At 43.0% G+C, this 20,045-nt stretch overlaps 2 protein-coding genes across 2 annotated transcripts; both read left to right on the forward strand.

The window, feature by feature from the left end:
• Positions 1-189: 189 nt before the first annotated feature.
• tmem141 (transmembrane protein 141) lies at positions 190-2,742 on the forward strand. Its single transcript, XM_061075594.1, has 5 exons — positions 190-367; positions 500-566; positions 1,596-1,679; positions 1,873-1,983; positions 2,195-2,742. The coding sequence occupies exons 1-5, from the start codon at positions 314-316 to the stop codon at positions 2,254-2,256; spliced, it is 378 nt and encodes a 125-aa protein (XP_060931577.1). The 5' UTR covers positions 190-313; the 3' UTR covers positions 2,257-2,742.
• A 3,805-nt stretch (positions 2,743-6,547) lies between these two features.
• Positions 6,548-16,556, forward strand: sapcd2 (suppressor APC domain containing 2). Its single transcript, XM_061080340.1, has 6 exons — positions 6,548-7,313; positions 10,439-10,572; positions 14,570-14,716; positions 15,290-15,391; positions 15,883-16,002; positions 16,093-16,556. Exons 1-6 carry the CDS (start codon positions 6,548-6,550, stop codon positions 16,219-16,221), a joined length of 1,398 nt encoding a protein of 465 aa, XP_060936323.1. The 3' UTR covers positions 16,222-16,556.
• The last annotated feature ends 3,489 nt before the right edge of the window (positions 16,557-20,045 follow it).

The raw sequence follows: 20,045 nt of genomic DNA on the forward strand, positions 1-20,045 counted from the left end.
GTCCCTCACATATCTGCAACAGGAAAGTTATTTATACTTTACATATATTTTTGTGACTGTATCACAAGTGACCTGTACAAATCTTTGAAAATGTCCTGTATTGAGCAGTTGAAGTACCTCCTCCTCTCCTGTAGATGTCGCTAGTGGTTCAAGCAAACTGCTGCTCACTTCTCTTGATTAGACTCTTTTCTTTGCAGCACGGAAGTTGTATAACATCACAGAGAAGTTACACACATGATGGTTTTATAATATCAAACAGTGTCACCAGGACAAACTAACAACCGTAGGTTTAACTTGAACAGCGGGAGGAAACATGGTGAATATCGGTGTGAGAAGAGTGGAGGACGCGCTGGTCGCTAAACATCCGGTGGGTTTTAATTTCCTTGTTCCTGGATGACACTGAGCACAGGACACCTCTGTAATATATTAATATATAAGACAACTGTGTGTATGTGTTACAGCAGAAAAAATCATTTCGTGATAAGTTTGTCCTCCTCAGGGTTTAGAGGCTTATGCTGCTTGTCAGTCTGGCGCCTTCATGAAGGGAACTGGGACCTTTATACTGGGTAAGTTTCATATTCACACATACTCCCATTGTCTTATCATTTATATTTGTATTACATTATTATCTGACTTAAAAATGAAACATCATTTCTAACTTTAGTTGGTTTTATTGCTTTATTTGATAATTGTTTTCATTATTTCATGGCTTTGAACCAGGCGTTTGTTTGTTTCATTGTTTAGATGTAAAATTGCACTGCATGTTTTATTTTCTGTCTTTGTTTGTAAACGTGCGTTTGAAAAGTGCTTTATGGATAAAGTTTGTAATTTTTAACATGATTTTTGATTGTGATTATAATTATATTGTTGTCCCATTGGATTTCTGTTATTGTTACTTGTCCCAGTGTGTCTAAATCAGTCCCTGATCTGGAAAATCTTCTGTTAAATGTTACTGATGAGAATGTCAAACACTGAGAATAAAGACAAATTAAATGTGCAGGGAAGAAAACACACGCATTCTTATGACCAGTGTTCACCACAGGGGGGAGCTGTGCTCTACGAGTTCAGATTTGTTAACTTTGTTAAAATTCTGCTTGACATTAGGAACTTAGGTCTGTTATCTGTGATTCTCGCTTTAGGAATACTGGCATAATCCCCCCTCCCTCCTTTTTTTAACAGAAACTTGAAACATTTGTTAGATATAAAGGTTTTTCTACACCAGTTTTATTCCAGAAAGACTGCACGTGTGCACTGTGTATACATAGTAAATATGGAGGTGCAGGGCCAATGAAAATATGTATCAGTGTCGAGAGTAACACGTAACTGCAAGACTGATTCCAAACTACAATAGACAATATGATAAGATATGATCCAAATTCACTTGTTACAGCAGCAGATTTCAAAGGTAAGTGAAAGTGCAAAATAGAATAATTAAATAAAATGTAAAAAATATAGAGATATGTCCAATATATACCAACCCCTGCTTCTTGTTGGGACGTTTAAATGTTCATCCTGTGACTGGATGTCTTTATGAAACAAACATTCTAGTATCAATGGCGTGAATGCCCCTCATGTGGCGTGTGCTGTGTTTGTAGGTTCTGCTGGTTTAATTGCCGTTCAAAAGGTTATACAGAAGAAACTTCCTTATCCTCTGCAGTGGAGCCTGCTCATTTCAATAGGTGAGAGGTCAAACCTGGACTTTAAATGGATACTTGCAATACAAAAATGTATTTGCATACAGGAGAGATGTGAGTGCAGCCTCTGTAAGCTTCCCTCTCCTCCCTCTCCTCCCTCTCCTCCCTCTCCTCCCTCTCCTCCCTCTCCTCCTTCTCCTCCCTCTCCTCCCTCTCCTCCCTCTCTTCCCTCTCCCAGTGGCCTCCTCAGTCGGCAGTTATGCTGTGACGCGCTGGGAATCACAGAAATGCTCAGATCTCTGGCTGCTGCTGGAAACAGGAAAAATCCCAGACAGATCCCCACCACAGCGTGAGTAGAGTGTGCGGCTGCAGACAGGCTTGTCTTTATTCATGGCTATCGTCTTCATGAGAACATGTATTTATCATCATTTGGTCCTCGGCCCTTTATTCTCAAACAGATGTAGCTCTGCCCGCTCTGTTCTTCAGTCATGCCGAAACCAAATGAGGACAGTTCACTGACCTTTATGCTTAAAGTTTACTGTTGTCTGTGTTTCTTCCAGTGCCTAAACCGGAAGAATCGAAGGAACCCAGGAAGACAAAATATGGCGACGTAATAGATTGAATGTGATCATAAATAAACATATTTATACTGTATATAACTGATAAATAAATATCTTGAGGCTCATTTGTTCTTACTTGAATATAAGAAGATACTTGGTTTAATGTACATGCTAACAGTCAAACCAAAATGCTTGAAGTACAGTAAAGAAATTAATTATTATACTATTCCGGACACAGATGCTTCTTTTAAATCCCAACACAGGCACATGCTGGAGACTGGCACCAAACACCTAATCTATGGCATAGAGGCCACTGTGCAATTTAACCCATTTGTGGGATTTCCTCAATAAACTCCATGAATGAAGTGTCAGTTTTGAATTTAATAACAACATTAACATGTTGATGTGTTTCCTGAGTCAGAGGTGCAGAATTATTTGGCTTTTCTTTTATGAGGAATCAGATGTAAAGCTTATGATCCGGTATTATTGTCATTCGGACATGTTTGTTTGACATGCAACAGAATTAAAGCGGTGCTGCCAAAACCAGATTTTAGTTGTCGCTGTGTCCCTCATGTGATCTGCAGAGCTGTGTGTTTCAGGCCCTTTTGGGAAAATACTACCAGTAAATGATCAGTTTTCTGTTTTCAAGCACGTTATATAAACTGCTGCTTTGAACGTGACGTGTTGAATGTAATAATATTTTGTGATAGATACCCTGCAAAGATCCATCCACTCCCACAGACACAAAGATGCCCACGTGTTCATGTTTTAGACTAAACAAAGAGGGAAAAATAGAACAAGATGCTCTGTAGCTATCACACTGGACCAGGTTCTCCGATGTATGTAAATCATATGTCACTACTTTATAAAATATGCCTCTCTTACAATTCACAATGTTATAATACATAAACAGCTCCATATCTTTCTTTCTTAATTCTTAATGCATGCAGGATCAGAGGTGGATCAAATACAAGATGACCAAAATGCAAATAATAAAATAAATTATATATTTACATACTGCTTTTTAGACAAATGCAACTACCAGTACCCAGATTCTTACCGATCACCATTTTTGAACAACTGCCAACCTTGTAAAAACATCCAGCTCTTGAGATGAGCCTATCCAGTTTCAACACACATCTCCTTCACAAAGACAAGTGCTGATAAACAGCACTCAATCACGAGAGCTTTGATTTTTTAAGTGTGAAAATCTAGAGTGAGTTTCCATCTATATACAGAATCGTTTTTTGTGGTTGAATGTGTCCACAAAAGGGAAAAGAGTGATGATTACGTTCTGATATTGGCGTAGCTAAGCTCATTTGTACAATAAGGTGTTGGTAACATAGATTCTGCTCCGTGCAGTGCAGGCCATTGAAACAAAAGAGTCTTTCAAACATACTTAAAACACCTCGAGAGAACGAAGTGACCAAAGTCCAGGCGTTTGGTTCACGGAGAACAAGCCAAAGGAATTCTAAGAGATGAAAACATAAGCTGCTGTGGAGAGAATCTATGACACAGAAAAGGAGAAAAACGCCTGGATGGGAAATTCTCATAGTAAAGAAAACGTGGATGAGGGGAGATTTTTTGACTTTGGTTTAATATCCCTTTTCTCTCCATCTCTGTGCAGTCTCATTCCACTCCCGCTTCCTCTCGCTCTCGTCCTCCCTCTGACTGCAATTCAAATCTGATTTAACACCTTCAGGATTTGTAGGTTTTGAAGTCTCTTTCTGTGTGTGTGTCTCTCTCTCTCTTGCTTCCATCGGAAAAAGCAGGCTTCATGAATTGAATAAGCTCTCAGATCCTTTGTCACATGCACACTGATATGGCTGAAGGAAAAGACTTAGAGGAACAGGGAGCAAACAGGAGATAATGAGAGAGAAGATTTGCCCGTGCGTTGCATGACAGGACTGACTCGACAGTGGACTGGACTGGGATGCCTGGCATGGTTAATAAATCCTACAGAGAGAGAGAGCATGAGTGTATCTGTGTGTGTGTGTGTGTGTGTGTGTGTGTAGCTGTTTTTTTTGCAGCAGCAGTGCATGCGTGACAACATGAGACCAGAGGAGCAGGAGTGAGTGTGCACTTGTCTAGCTGTGGGTTGAGTGATCGCACTGAGCTGAGCTGCAACTGGACTTTGTGAGCGTGTGTGTATGTGTGTGTGTGTGTGTGTGTGTGTGTGTCCTACTCCTTGTTCCATCTCTCTCTGACTCTTTTGTTGTGTAACAATCAAGCCTGAAATGCTAAAAAGTCCAAAAAAGACAGATAGCAAATACAATTTTCAGTGTTTCTCCAGCCCAAAGTAGAAGAACCAATATTGTAGCAATACTCTGTGTCATTTTACAGCATAAACACTGACCTTGTGAGGACCAGTATACCTAAAAGGAACCAAATTCTGGTCCTAATGAGGGTAGACGTCATATCTTAGGGCCTAGTTGAGATAAGGGATATGGCTCTGGCGAGGTTCTCTACACTTGATGGTCGTCAATACAAAGTCCCAAGATTAGCTGAGCAAACCTGTTCCTCAGCGGAAGAGCCAAAACTATGGGGCCAAGTTTGAAACAGTGTGTGTTGAGGGTTGTGTAACTGTATTCCAATCCCTGTGTGCGTAATCAGTCTTATAGAAGTGTAAAAAAATCTGCAAAAGTGGACTAAGATTTGCGAATGAGTATGCAAATGTGTATTCAGAATCTCTCTGTGTGTGTGTAATCAGATTTGTTAATGTGTAGAAGAAAAGCCCCATACAAAACCACTGCTGGACAAAATCCATACATGCGCGATATTATTGGGTATTTGAGGGTGTGATCCCTTGGACCTGCTCTCTAGCCCGGAGTCATTATCAATTCCCCACAAATTAATGTGTTAACTAGAACAACTGGTATGAGAGTGATTTTCAAACGGGGCTTGTGTGTTTGCTCTGAGGTGATCTATTGCGTTTGATATCCGCCTCTTCACAGTGGATTTGATGAAGATACTGCAATAGGGAAAACATATGATTCAATATCAGGTCTGACAGGAAAAATTCCCTGAGTGGGAAGCGTTAGGCCTGAATCACAGGAAGGCCTTTGTGACAGTGTGTTCACCAGCCGTTGCTGCATACGTCAGTGCATGATGGGATGGGACATCAAGTCTGGGCAGGTAGCAGAGAAACACAGGGCTGTGCAGGGGCCGAGAGTTTCTCTCTCTCTCTCTCTGAGGAAAAAGTCTCATTGATGTGCCAGATATGGTTGCAATGTGTTTGGACTGTGTGAAGTTTGAAGTAAGTTTTGCGCAGGGACAGAGTGCAGAGTGGATGCCCAATGAAAGGGTCAGAATCACAGGCAGGACTTTATTTTGATAGGATTAGCTGTTGTTTTTATCGTCACTTGATAGCGACCTCGATTGGAGGTCAGGGATCTTCTGTAACGTGTGACCCAATCAATAATCAATGCTTATTGATTGGATTAACATCTCATAGAATTAATGAACTACATTATTTTGAATCCTAGCATAAGAAAAATACATCATATGTCATTCAAAGATCATGTGTTTTTATACAAAATCTTACATTGAAGACTGATTGTAGTTCTGATGTAAATGCAGTGAAATCAATGTAACTGCGGCACATGAATGGGCACCCATTATATTTATATTTGTACAGATCCAGGATTTTCTTTAATATTGTGAGATATGGTGTGTGAGGGACTGTTACTTTGAAATCCAACATGCAGAAAGACCATCTGTCATTGGGCAGAATGAGCAATAAGTAAACCTACTTCATTACACACAAGTGAACCTGGGGGGTTGTTTTATGACTTTTCACACTTGATAAATTGTGGACTTTATTTCACTGGGTTTAAAGTCAGACAAAAGGATGGTGCTCCTCGTGGTGACTGTAGTGTGTGTCTCTCTGTGTGTGTGTGTGTGTGTAAGGTGATAGTTAGCTCAGCTCTTTCTGATTAAGGCTAGAGGGGGGAGGAGGGGGTATAATATAATCCAGATCTTTATGAATAACGTCTCAGCAGCGGCAGTGATAACAAAAGCAACAACTCAAACCGGAGCCCACCTCAGCGCTCAGCCAATCAGGGGCCGGCTCGTACGCCCCTCGGCCAATGGCAGGCCTCGGCTCGGAGCGAGCGGCCGTTTGAAGGGCGGTCCCCGGCAGGAAAAGGAAAGTATGGATCAGAGCAGCGGAGGCTGGAGCACCAGGACCCGGGAGAGAGAGACCGACTCCAGGCTGAAGAATCCCCTCAGAGAGACATGAGCCCTGGTTCTCAGTGAGCGGTAAACCTGTGTGTGTGTTCAGGGTTGTGTTTCCACTGTGTTTCGGATCGATTGGGTTCGGGTTCGGGTTAGGGGAACTCGGTCTCCACCTCCATGGCTCTGATCGCGACTGACCGCGGCTGCAAACCCAACGGGACCTCGGTGATCTACGGCCGAGTTGGGCCGAGGAAAGACGAGTTCCAGGGGAAGAGTGAGAGCTTTAAAAGTGGCCCCATGCAGCCGAAGGAGCCGGAGTACTCCACAGATGGTCTCCCCAAAGCCTTCCTCCACAGCCTGAGGACCCTCTTTGACATCCTGGATGACGGGGGTCGAGGCTACGTGCACATCTCGGAGATCGAGAGCCGCTGGCAGGGCGCGGACACCCGGGCGCTTCCCGGCGGGGTGCTGGGCTGCCTGCGGAGGGTCACCCCGCCGAACGGGTGCCTGACCTTTGAGCGGTTCGTGGCGGGGCTGCGGTGCTCCATGCTCAACCCGGAGAACAGCTCCCACCTCCGGGCCCAGGCCGCCGTGCACCCGCAGAAGCAGCCACTGAAACCGGCCCCGCTGTCCGGGTGTGGCGTCGGGACCCGGGTGGAGAACAAGGTGCGACCGCTGGGGCCGAGCAACGCGGCCAACATGCAGCCGCAGCCCCGGGGGGCCTCGCTCCAGGGCCGGGGGGGCAGGCCGGAGGAGGGGCCCGGGTACCCCGCGTGTGGCCCGGCGAGGTACGGCAGGAGTGTGGAGCGGATCCCCGGCGCTCCGGAGGGGGGGTGCTACCGGGCCGAGCCGAACCAGGCCAACAAGCCGGCCCAGCCACAGCAGAGCCGGGTCCGAACCATCGAGTCTCTCGCTCTGGAGTCTCCGCAGCTCCAAGGAGCAAGTAAGTGCACCCCATGTGATGTAAAGGAATAGTGGAACAATACATTTTAAGAAGTTTATGTTTAAGAGAAGAAAAGTGAAAGATATTCAAGTTACAAAGATGTGTCACAACATCAGTGACAAGCTTCAACAAGCTGTTTGGACATTTGTCATGCAAATAACACGTGTTGTCAAATCATGTTTTGTTGATTTAAAATGTCATAATCTCAAATATCATCGTCATCAAGGTTCGTGCCAGTTGCTTCTGTCACGTCTCCACTGGATCTCTCTCTCTCTCTCTCTCTCTCTCTCTCTCTCTCTGGGTTCGCACGTTTCTTCCTGTTGCTCCAGAAACTAAAACCAAATCTTCTCTGAACACAGAAGTGCTGGAGGCTTGGATTCAGAGAACCAGAGCTCCATTTGAGACCGAACTCCCATGAGCCGGCCATTCGACTGCATGCATAACTGAGCTGATGTGTCCACTGCAGCCTTGCCAGCTTTGCTCTTGTATTATAATTTGATTGGATGCAGTGATCCATGAGGTGCACACACGCACACGCAAGTGCACAGTGTATGCATCCATGGTGCTTTTTGTATCTCATTCAGCAGGGATCTCACAGGAGTCGACAACTGTCATTGTTCCAGTTCTGACAGCGACACTTCCCAGGTATCACCATTAAGTCACAGCTTCAAACAGGCACGTTGAAGGAGGTCTGCTCTAAACCTGGGTGCCCAGTTGAATAGTGGCCGTTGTTAACCCCAGGTCAGGTCAGGTCAGACATCACGTCATAAATTCCTGCAGAGATTTATCCACCCGGCGAGGACGGAGTTATCCCCGCCGTGGCACACTGATTTGGGAGCAGGCATCGGGCGGTTGCATGCATGCTTGCATCTTCAGTATTTCCCCCGGTTGTATCGGATGTAGGCTGGAGAAGTGGCTGCAGAGAGAATTGCTCATCATCTCTGTTACTCACTGTTGTTCATCTACCTCTCTCAATTACTCTCCCCTTTATCTATCTCTCTTTCTTACACACATGCATTCACACATCTTAGTTTGCATGCTCTCTTTAGCCAGGCTTGACTGGAACCATAAGAGTGTAACTCCAGCTCTTGCAGTCAAGCCCTCTAGGCTTTTACCGCTCACACAAATCCAGTGTTGTGTTTTCAGATAGTTGAATAGATAGAGATACAGATACAGATACAGTAGATGGACAAAAATAAAAGTTTGCATACTCCTGTGTAGGGTTGCAAAGGGGCGGAAAGTTTCCTAGGCATCTAGCCTACTTCCATTCATTTATCCATCAATTGTAAAATATGTTTACAGACTATTGCAATTGTTTGGCTAACTATTTATATCTCTGGCATTGCATTAGCATTTTTTACAAACTTTTTTCTTATCTTCTTCTACAGAACATTGCCACGTGCACTATCTCATGTGTGGAGAGTGGAGACATTTCCCCCATCCAATGTAGAAGGAAAGGCTGTGTACATTTGCAAATACTGTGCAAAGACCTATGTTAAGAATGACACAACAATGCAGAAGCGTATAGTCAAGTGCCCAAAGTTTCCTCAGGGCTCAAATCAGCCTATGACAAAACAAAATGTTTATATTTATGTCTGTATATGACAAGGTAAATTAGTATAAATTACCCACAACATTTCCACAAAGTTTCCAACTTTGAATATTCCCGGAATTTTGCAACCCTACTCCTGTGTGCCTTTGCACAGCAGCTTAGTGGGTTGGTGTACTTCTAACCTTGTTGCATCAATCTGAGGACATGATGGTTCCCTTTGTCCCTCTGAACTCAACCCCATCCGACACCTTTTGGGATGAATTGCGAGTCAGATCTTGTCGCGCAAGAAGCTTAACCGAAGTGAAACCCTGCAGTCAGATTCCAAAATCTTGTATAGACCCGCAAAAAAGAAGATTAGAGGATGTAATAGACGTGTGTTCGTGCCCACAGTGTCGTAATGAAATCCTCAGTTGTCACACATGGATGTAATATTTGCGTGTCCACACACTTTTGTCCATATAGTGCTAAGAGGCAGGCAGACCAGCAGTATTCATGTTATAATCTCTCCCATGCAGCCAAACCTGGATTAGGCCAGATTACAGCAGAAAGGCCACTGGGCTCACTGAATCACTGCAGCAGTGAAAAACCCTCCAGCACCCTGGACATCACCAAAATCCATCACTCCCTCTCTGACTCCTCTCCGTTTTTCATATTCATATACAAACTCCACACACAGGAACAGAGCAGAGATTTAAGGGGAGTTGAAGCGAACAGAGAGACCTTGTTCCAATAACAGAAAACTATGTTAATTTGGGGTTTAGTTTTCTTCCTATTATCTCCTCATGGTGCTTTACAGCCTCAAGCTCAGATACTTCACATACTTCCTCCTGCTTACTCTAGTTATCGGTCCAGAGATCGTAATCGGACTAAATTCACTCAGTGGAGATGCAGAACTGACTGAAGCAACTGGCACCAACCTTGTTGATGATGATGATGGAAATTGTACAATCAACAAGATATGATTTGACAACACGTATTATTTGCATGTCAAATGTCAAAACAGCTTGCTGAAGCTTCTCATTGATGTTGTGTTGTTTAAAGTCTTTGTAACTGGAATGTAAACTACTGAATGGGGACCTGTGAAGAAATGTTTCCACTGTTATGAAACACTTTGTATAACTGAACTTTTTTCAACTATTTATAAGGAGCCTTTTCATCATCACTCTCTACCGATGTTCAGTTAGTATCACATAATAGAAGTCATTCTACCTTGTTTAGCAGAAACATTGGTAGAGTACAGCTCCCTCCTGTGGCTCACACTGGCAACCCAGATGAATTATAAGGACAATTTGATATATATTTTTATCCTCAGGTTTTCTTGGTCTTCTTCGTCATTTTCCATCTATAGATGTTGAGGTGTTTTCTGATAAGACTGATTGAGGAGCACGTGAAATGAGTGAAATGTGTATTTTTTCTGAGCTGCAGATTATCGTGTGTGTGTGTGTGCCCTGTTATCACAGTTCCGTTCATCAGGAGACAAACCAGACTGCAGTGATTACAGAGCATGTTTCCTGGCTACAGTGTTGTGTGTTTAAAAAGATTAAAACCGTCTGTTTCTCATTTCTCTCTGCAGGTGTTATGAAATCCGGTCTACCAAGATCTCAGAGTGAATCTGCAACAGGATTTACTGGCGGCTCCAGGCGACACGGGCGGAGCCGGGACGAGCAGAGACGGCATACCATATCCAACGGGGTGGATTATGGCATGGTATGCATACCTGCGCACTCGCACACAAACGCACTGTCTGTATGTGATTGATGATGTTTACAGACATTACATTGTTCCATTATTTACCTGGTTGCTCAACAATCCGGGTACTGTGTTGACATTGGCCATGAGTGGGTTTGTTGTGGATTTGTATTAATCCACTACACCTGCACTACACCCTGAGAGACAGCTTCGCCCACCATTACAAACCCACTCCCTTTTTAACTGTCACCACTCGTGTTCACAGATAAAAACCAAAGAACCTGTAAATCTAATCGGGGCTGCAACAATCGCCCGGTTGATCAGAACCGTGACTGAAAATGAAAATCGAATTCAGATGTTCTTGCTGGATTTGATATTTGAGACATTGTCTTTTCACTTTTGGTCGACATTTGTACAAATTCACATATGGTAGCAATCAGGGTGTTGGTGCTGTAACCGTGGCTACTGAGATCATCTTACTGTAAAATTATAGTACATTTTATATAGTACTTTTCTAACTGAAGCGTTTTCAAAGTGTTCAAATCCGAAACCCCTGAAATTCCCGTTGTTGGGCACACGACATGTGCAGTTGAGACTGTTAATTGATTTATCTACTCTATGACCCTGATATGATTATAGTTTAAATAACTTTGGGTTTTACATTATTGTTTGGACAAAATGTTCTTGGACTTTTGGCTCAAAGATATTGCGATCCCTTTTATTCTCTAAATTTTAAATCTCTGTGTATGAAATGTCAGAAAATGCTTATCTATTTCAGATATGTACTGAAGCCCAGACATTTTGCTGAAATATTCTATATTTTAAGGGGATTTACTTAAGAATGTTAATATCCAAGTCATTCATTGGGGACATTTTCCGGAACTTTTCCTGCCAGCTCCCAAAAGTGTAATGTCCGGAGTGAACCCATGTGAGAAAACAGCAGGAAAACACTGAGTGAGTGATGTTTTTATGTGACTTAAAAAAAGGAATACAAATACCTCAGTATGAATAAGTGGAGCCATACACATAGAAGATGCCGAGAAAGATGTCAAATGGGAAAGAAGGCATTCGAGAGCTTTTGGGGATATAGTGCTGACTCGTCAATGTGCTTTGAACAAAAGATTTCCTGAAGGTTCCAGGTTTTTTCCTCCTGTCGTGAATGCACCTGACCTGGACCATCTCCTGCTGCCTTCTTCATATTTAGACAGGAAAACTCTGGAAAGTGTCACGGGCCAAATTTCCAGACATTTTCTCGAGTTCATGTCTGAAAGCGACTTAATAGTCACGAAAATGTGACATTAGAGGAATAAGCAGCTTTTCTGGATCATTGGTAAAGACAGAGACTTTATTTATCGATGTTAAGTATGATTGGATAATGGAAGTTATAGACAAAGAATAGTGTAGGTGTGTAGGAAAGTGAATAGTTAATAAACACCCTGAAAGTCCTGGAAAAAAGTAAAAAACAAAGTTTTTCAGTGGAGGCTATTCTCCAGTCCATTTCACTCACAGTTGGCCCCCCCGCATGCCCCTCCCATCCCCGTGGCCCCTGCCTCCCCCCTCACCCTGCCCCTCCCACCTCCAGTCCCAGAGCTCGTGCCTCCTCTCACTCTCCGTCTCTGCCCCCTGCCTCACCATTTCTCTTTCTCTCCGGCTCGCCTCCTCTCCCTCCTTCTCTCCCCGTCCGTGTCGCCATCTCCGTCTCTCTTCTCCCCCCCCCCCCCCCCCACCACCCTCTCAGCCTCTGCATCTGAAGAGGCCGACTGACTGACTCCCTCCCTTCCTTCTCCCTCCCTCTCTCCCTGCCCCTCTCCTCCGTCTCCTCCTCCCCCTCCCTCTCTGTCCCTCCCACCAACACCACCACCACCCACCACCACCCAGGCCGACTTGGCCCGCTGCTGCCCTGATGGTAGTGAGCCGGGTCGGGCCCAGGGGCCTGGTGGAGGTAGAGGACTCGCTCGGTCGGCCCGGCACGGCCTGGACGGCTGTGTGGGCTGCCTACACCACCGTCTTCATCCCACTCAGCAGTAGCCTCTATAGCAGCAAGGCCCTGCACTTTTTCCTCTGGGTGAGTAGGAAGAGAGAGAGAGAGTTGGACAGGGAGGTGAGAGGGAGATGTCTTATCGAGGATAGAGAGAACGGTTCTATAATGGGTCTATTACAGGATTTAAAGATGTTTATGCGTGTAAAAGAAAGTATAGGAGATCAAAAGTTGTGTTCAGTTTGTGTGACGACCAGGGTTCTGAAAGCGATGAGTCTTTCTGTTTAGTTTTAGGGATTGTGCGACATGTTTGCTGATTTATTTAGAAGCCTCAGGGTGTGTGGACTCCTGCTGTAAAGAGAAGTGAACGACAAAACAACAGTGTTTCAACTCATTTATCAAACAAGATGACAGTTGCAGTTTCTCAAATTTGCTACAGTTTTATATCACTGTAAGTTGAATATTGGCCGTGTTTCTTTTTCATAAACTCGACAGATCAAAAAGGAAACTAAATCTATTTTCTTTTAGGGATTTTTCCCCAGTTGGAACTTTAACGGAGTAGCCTACTGCCGAAAGTTGGGCGTGAATAGTGCTGAGTCAATAAGCTGAATAATTGACATTAAGCAAAAATACCAAACACTCCCAGGTTTTGAAGATGTTTGGCTTTGCTGCTACTTTCCTCTCATTAATCTAAAACCAAAACCTCTTAAAACTCTAGTTTGGACCAAACAAGAAAATTCAAGACGTTACCTTATGTATTTCTTACTATTTTCTGACATTTCATACAAAATGTAAACATTAGTAATTTGCACTTTAAACTGTCCCTTTCCGATGGATGTTGGCATTTGTTTCTCTCTGACCTGCTGCTGTATTGTACAGCCTTGTGTATGAATATGAAAGGCTGTTGTGTTCTTCTTTGTGTTTTGGTCAAACAGCTTGTGCAGTGAGTGCCATGTTATTGTGTGTGGTGCTGTGTGTATTCATGCCTGCCCATTCAGCGCTCACAGAGCAGACAAACATACATGCACAGACTTTTTCCACTATCGTTCAGCCACTTGCTGCTCTGCTCCCTCTGTGCTATTTCTCTTCTCCCTCTCTGTGTATTTTCTCTTCTCTGCTCCCTTTCTTTCTTATGGTGGGTTTCCTGCCAGTGGCCCTCACACATTCACACAGCCTGACACTGGGTCATGCTCCATTCTAAACACAGAGCCCAAGAGGAAGAGGAGGGGGGACCCCCCTCCTCTTCCTCTATCCCCTTTCCCTCGGTTTTCTCTCTCTTGTGAGGCCTTATGGGGAAAGAGCACCAGTGTGTGTTAAACAGATTTTGATTTCGGTGTTGTCCTGTGTTTGTTTGCGACATGGATCCGGGGGTGTGAGCGCTGGTCAGTGGAATGTACTGAGCTACTCAGCGGACGGAGGGATGGAGTGATGTGAGGATAGAAAGATGACACACCATGTGGCTGAATGCCAGCAGTGAGGCCTGCACTGTGGCAGTGTGTCACATGGACAGCTTGGTCAGCACAACTCAATGCAACACACACACACACACACACACACACACACACACACACACACACACACACACATACACTGGGGCGGCCATAGTTGAAGTGGGTCCGCTGTTTACCCCATTCTTGCGTTGCTGCGCAGTTGCCATGACGCTGGACTGATTGCTCCTCTGAACATTGTTCAGGATGGGAGTGAGTGCGGCACAATTGGTCTGGCGCCATTGTCTCCACCCGCACAAAAGCGTTTGCAGCAGATGCCCTCGTGAAAACCCGGGAGTCAGTCAGCATGGCAGACTGCTGGCAGCCCAGTGTCAACGATTCGATTAAATCTTGGCACAAATCTGAAGGCTGTCTCACTGACGACATGGGAAATGTTTTCTCTCTGTCGCGTCTCCTTGAATTCTGGTTTGTTTTCGTCTGGTATTAATAGAACATTTTCCTTCATCTTCCTCCATTTTGCCCCTTTCCTGTCCCCTCTTTTCACTGTCCTTCAACATGCCATCCCCTTTTCAACTTTCAACTCTCACAGTTGAAGCAAATGAAAGAGCTCGAGCAGGAGAAGGACTCCCTGCTGGCGGGCCTGGATGTGGTGGAGCGGGCCCGAGACTGGTACCAGGGCCAAATCCACAATGTCACCGAGAGACAGCGGCAGGTCGGCCAGAGCTCGCAGTGCACGGTCAGTTCACTGTTACAGCTCAAAGACTAGCAGAGATTCAACCTGTTGTTTTTAAGTGATGTAGATGACTGGATGAATACATATAATATAATTTCGTGAGGAGATATTTCCCTCGCACAATGCAGATTTCAAATTTATGACCTTATTCCCTCATAGCAATCCCAAATCAAACAATGAAATAGAACACAACACAAACCATAAACAATAAAAATCTGTATCTAGTAAAGCCAGATCTATACTGGTTTCTATGGAGAACATTTCTTTATATTATAGTATCAATAAATATGTCGTTGTCAAATCTAATGACAAGGAAATGTAATTGAGGCTTGATATTGTAGTTTAACCATACACTTTATTATAAATAACTATTCTGTAAAATACAAGTTTTCACACTGGCGCATATCTACAAACAAATTCAGATACCGATATGTCTGTGAAAGACAAATATTTATCCATTTTAACCTCAATTTCAAACTCATCTATTTTTAGTTCAGTGTGTCACTGTCCTGACATTTCTCAGACCTTTTAACTGCTTTGTTTATTTCATTTTCTCGGTGTCTTCTCTCCTCTTAGGATTTCTTGACAGAAGCAAATCAGAGTCGCATGAATGTTCTCATTCCCAAACTACAGGAAGTCAACCACTGCCTTAGTGACCTTATCTCCTGCACTGGTATGGTGAGTACGAAATGCTGAAGTTTATTTTACTTCTACGATTAAACCGGGTGTTTACGCATCGAGTATAACTGCAGATTCAACTGAGCAAACAAGCGGCAAATGTTTGAAGTCAACACAAGGTCATTTTTAACATCAATAAAAATGTACAATTATGTTAAAAACTACAATAAACAAAGGTGAGTTTACATTTCATGTATATTCTAATTTATCACTAGGCCAATTCATATTTTAAATATGTGCTTGTTACTTTGGGAGGGTTATATAATAGTTAATTAAACAGTAAGCAGTTCTACACAAAACGTTCCTGTAGGCTTCTACAAGAAGAAATCTTACTTCTTTGTTCCTAGAAATCTTTCTCATCTGTAATTTAAAACTATTTTGAGAAGAAATTACGACATGTCATCATTTTTCATTTTCTTGGAAAGATGAAATGAAACGTACACGTGGAGCTTTTCTAATAATCTATCACCCGTTCCTCTTTGTTAACCCAGCAGTCATTTCCTGCCAGCGGCGGCCAGACTGCAGCGCTGTCTGCGAACTCTCAGCCTCCACCTCCAGCTCCTCCACAGGCCATCCAGAGGCTGAAGGACCAGAACCGGCTCCTCACTCAGGTTTAACAGCGCCCACGTAATAGATAGAAGTCTCAGTAGCCTTAAGGAGAATGTGTGACACTCACTTCATTTCCATTTTTGTCCATCTAGGAGGTGACGGAGAAGAGCGAGCGCATCGCCCAGCTGGAGCAGGAGAAGTCTGCTTTGATAAAGCAGCTGTTTGAGGCTCGAGCCCGCAGCGCACAGGACACCAGCACCATGGACTCCACTTTCATCTGAACACACTCCACCCCTCCACATATCTGTTCTGGTCAGGAGCAAACTTTTTTCTGAGACTGACTCTTTGTTTACCCAGCTGACCACTTGTGGCAGTGACGCACCTTTTAGCCATGACACGCCAAAACCCTCGACTGCAACATGTCACCACGACACCCCAAACTAAACCATGCACTACCTAGACATGAACACTCCCGGATGACTTGACCCAAGAGTCTAAAGGCTCTTTTACCTGCTACCTTCCCTCTTCCTGCACCGAGCAAGGCTGCAATGAAAAAAAGAAAGGGAGCTCAAGAGCTCCCATCACTCCATTTTTTTTTTTACACCATCTGCAGAATCTCCAAACTCAGCCCCAAAGAATTGTTTTTCTCCTGCTGCTTCACGCCACAGGCAGCGGTAAGCGCTAAGCGGTCCATAAAGGAATTGGACATTAGGGGGAAATGGTTTCCGTTGGAATACAATGCCATATTCTTACAGTTTAATATGAAAACTAATCACCTGCATCTGTTTGCTGTGACCTATCACTTACTTTTTTGTTTTAAATATTTTAAGTTTGGTACTTAAATCACGGTCATCATGAGGTACACTTTACTTTATGCTTGTCGTTCAGTATTCCCTTCCTCTTAATGTAATGTTTACGTTTGGTTCGCTTTCTAGTTTTTGATTATTTTTTTTTTAATCTCGAACACAAAGAACAGGTATTTACTGTGTTTTATAATGTAGCATGTTAAATGTTAAGACCTTTTGAGATGTTTTTTTAGCTTGAAGCAAGAGATGGGAGGAGAGTTTACAAAACCAACAAGATGTTGCGGCGGAAACAGATGAGAGACGTTTGCACGTAGAAAAGAGCCGAGGAGGATAAACGCGGTAGAAGGAGAATGTGACGGAGATGTGAAACGAAAACGATCAAGAAAAAAATAATCATTTGGTTGTCAATGCTGCAGCCAATGTCTTTACAGTGGATTCTTTGCATGGATCATGACATATTTATCTTCTGAAGAGATTTCTGTTTGAAACCTGGAGATTAAAACGTAGCGTACGTGGAAAATCCCATGATGTCTTTGTAAGTGTTTCCCTTTTACTAGGTTCAGCCTGGAAACCGTTGACTTTAGATTAAACTGAAAAACAAAATAATACACTGAGCCATCCACAAGTTTACAAGAGAAATATTTAGTTTGTGGGTGGTGGTAGAAAAAAAAAATCTTTGTAGTTTTTTACAGGGTATGTACGGTTCTAATGGGATGTCTGCACATAACATAGTTATATGCTGTTGATGTTTGTTTTCCACTTGTTTGAATGTACGTTTCTTGCTGCTCAAACTTCATTATGTGTGAGTGAAACTCTTACTAGAGTTCTCTGATGAAATGTAAAAAATAAATACGACAAACGAACTGTGGTTCTGTGTAAAGTCTTTTTCTAATTTATTACAACGCTGCAGTGAGACAGAACAAAATCAGTCCGTAGCAACGAGTGACTTCCTTTACTTTCCACTCTGTACATTTGTCATATTTGCATATTGCATGTGCAGATGTCTAAGAACTGGATGTTTTCTTAGAAAACTTCAAATTACCAGAATGTGTACAAATATATTTTTAATCTGCAAATATGTTCACTCCTTGAAGAAGCTTGAGTGAACCAGGCCTGTTAGGACAAACGCAGAAATGTGCGGCTGCAGTGTGTGTGTGTGTGTGTTTGTGTTGTGACTCTGATGCAGAATTTAACAAAACTGTGAAAGTCTTCTTCCTCAAAGAAAGACAACACACAACCTGTGAACCTGACACCAAGACAAACAAGATCCGAGACACAAACACACACACACAAAGCTACACAAACCTGGGTCAAATTACAGACAGATAAGCTGTTCAAACACACAACTCACAAAATACTGTAGCATGTTCATAAAGGATCATACATGGACTGTGTCAACATGGTTTGAATTAGTCACTGTGTACTGTATATGAGACCGATCACATCACGTCAAACAACAGCAGACGATGTGTGACACAAACAAATGTACAGTAAGAGTCATGTACAGTTTCCAGTCCCTGTGTCAAACCCACAGACAGACATGACACAGTGAAACGTGTCGGCCTCGTGTAACATGTTACTCACTGTTACACTGAATTGAATCAGAAGTCATTTTCTGGACGGTTGCATCAGTTGTTTACAGCCGATTTTCCGTCAGGTTTGTTGCATCATTGCCAATCGGTGAGAATGGATGACGGCACAAAGACCTTATTTCTTATATCTACTTTTTAATGTTTTTTAGTTTTTTACTATCCCCCCAAAATCATCTTTTACCCTTTAACACCATTCCTGCTTATTTTTTTTTACGATTATTTAATTTGTCTAGTTGAAAGAAGTGATGGAGGAACAGGGGCCACACAAGACCTCCAGCTTCCACACACTTGTGCCGACGCTGTGATTGGACGATCAGACGGAGCAGGCTCCCTGAAGTGATTTTCGAATGCACGTTTTTTTCTTTCTGTTCATTTTCGGGTGAGAGCTCAGCGTTTGCTCACACTGGAATTAGGGGCAGAGTGGAGGCCACGTCAGGAAAGAGCTGCAGTCTCCTACAGAACAGGTGAGTGTCATTTTGCATAAAAAAAGGAAACTCTGACCTTTCCAACTGAATGCAAACATTGGGACTTTACCTAACCGTCATCCTGTGGTTGTACATCTTTTTGCAGCGGCTCCACAGACTTAATTAGTTCACTTGTTCTGCAGGAGACAATGTGGTGTTTATGGTCAGGGTGCACATTTACATGTCACCCTTAGATACAGAGATAGTGGCATATATTTGTTGTGTGGTTGACCTGGTGGAAACACCCAGGAACCATTCTGTGACCACATTCAACACGGAGACAAGTCGCTGTATGAACCTCACAGAGAGAAGAGGAACAGACTTAAAAGATGTGAGGACACTTTTACAGCTGAGGGGGAAGTAGTTTAGTTCTATGAAAGATAAATTCACTTTAACAAGGTAAGAAACTTGATTTACTAAAGAAAACGGAACAGAAATTAAAATGTACAGAAATACATGTTTAAACTGTAAAGCTTAATTCTTGAATCTTGAATTTTAACCCTTGAACACTAACGTCGGGTGTTTTTTAACCAAGCGAGTGTGGTCATGGGATTTTCATTGTGTTGCTGCTGTCCGAGTGGCGTGGGTCCTTTGGAAGCTTCAGTCTGCTCACTGACATCATAGAAAGTAGGGTAGATTCCCTGCTCCCAGCCCTGTTTTTTTCAATAGGCACATGTTTGGGTAATTTTCACCCGAAGTTAGTGTTAGAGGGTAAACATTTTTTGTAATATGATATTAGTTGTAAATGATGCAGGGAGACTGTGCCTTCACCGGACATGTCCCAGGAACGGCTGGACTGAAGAATAAGCTCTATTATTTGTTTTTATTAGTACTTTTTCTTTAACAACCCTCTAATTTTCCACTCATTTTAGAGCCTTTTTATAGGGTCCCCCCATGATACCTTTTTTTCATTTTATGAGGCGTTGTATTGGGGAAAATAAAAGAAGAGTACTTCAAATAGCCATGTAGTGTTGTACATTAATATATTTTGATGAGAAGTATTTTTTATCAGGTATATTATAACGGGTAAAATTTACCCGACGTTAGTGAGGGTGTAACTAATTGTACGTTAGTGTTCTAGTGTTAATAGAGTTCCTCTAATGAAAAACAGCATCACATTTCGCTTGTCTATTTTGGATCTTCTGCATTAACTATAAAAATAGACGCTTTTCTTCATTACTATTTCAATAACAGAATGCTTTATTGTTAAGGTAATCCATTATCATGAGCACCCTTTGCAGAA

Source organism: Limanda limanda, chromosome 1, assembly GCF_963576545.1.
Source record: "Limanda limanda chromosome 1, fLimLim1.1, whole genome shotgun sequence".
NCBI lineage: Eukaryota > Metazoa > Chordata > Actinopteri > Pleuronectiformes > Pleuronectidae > Limanda > Limanda limanda.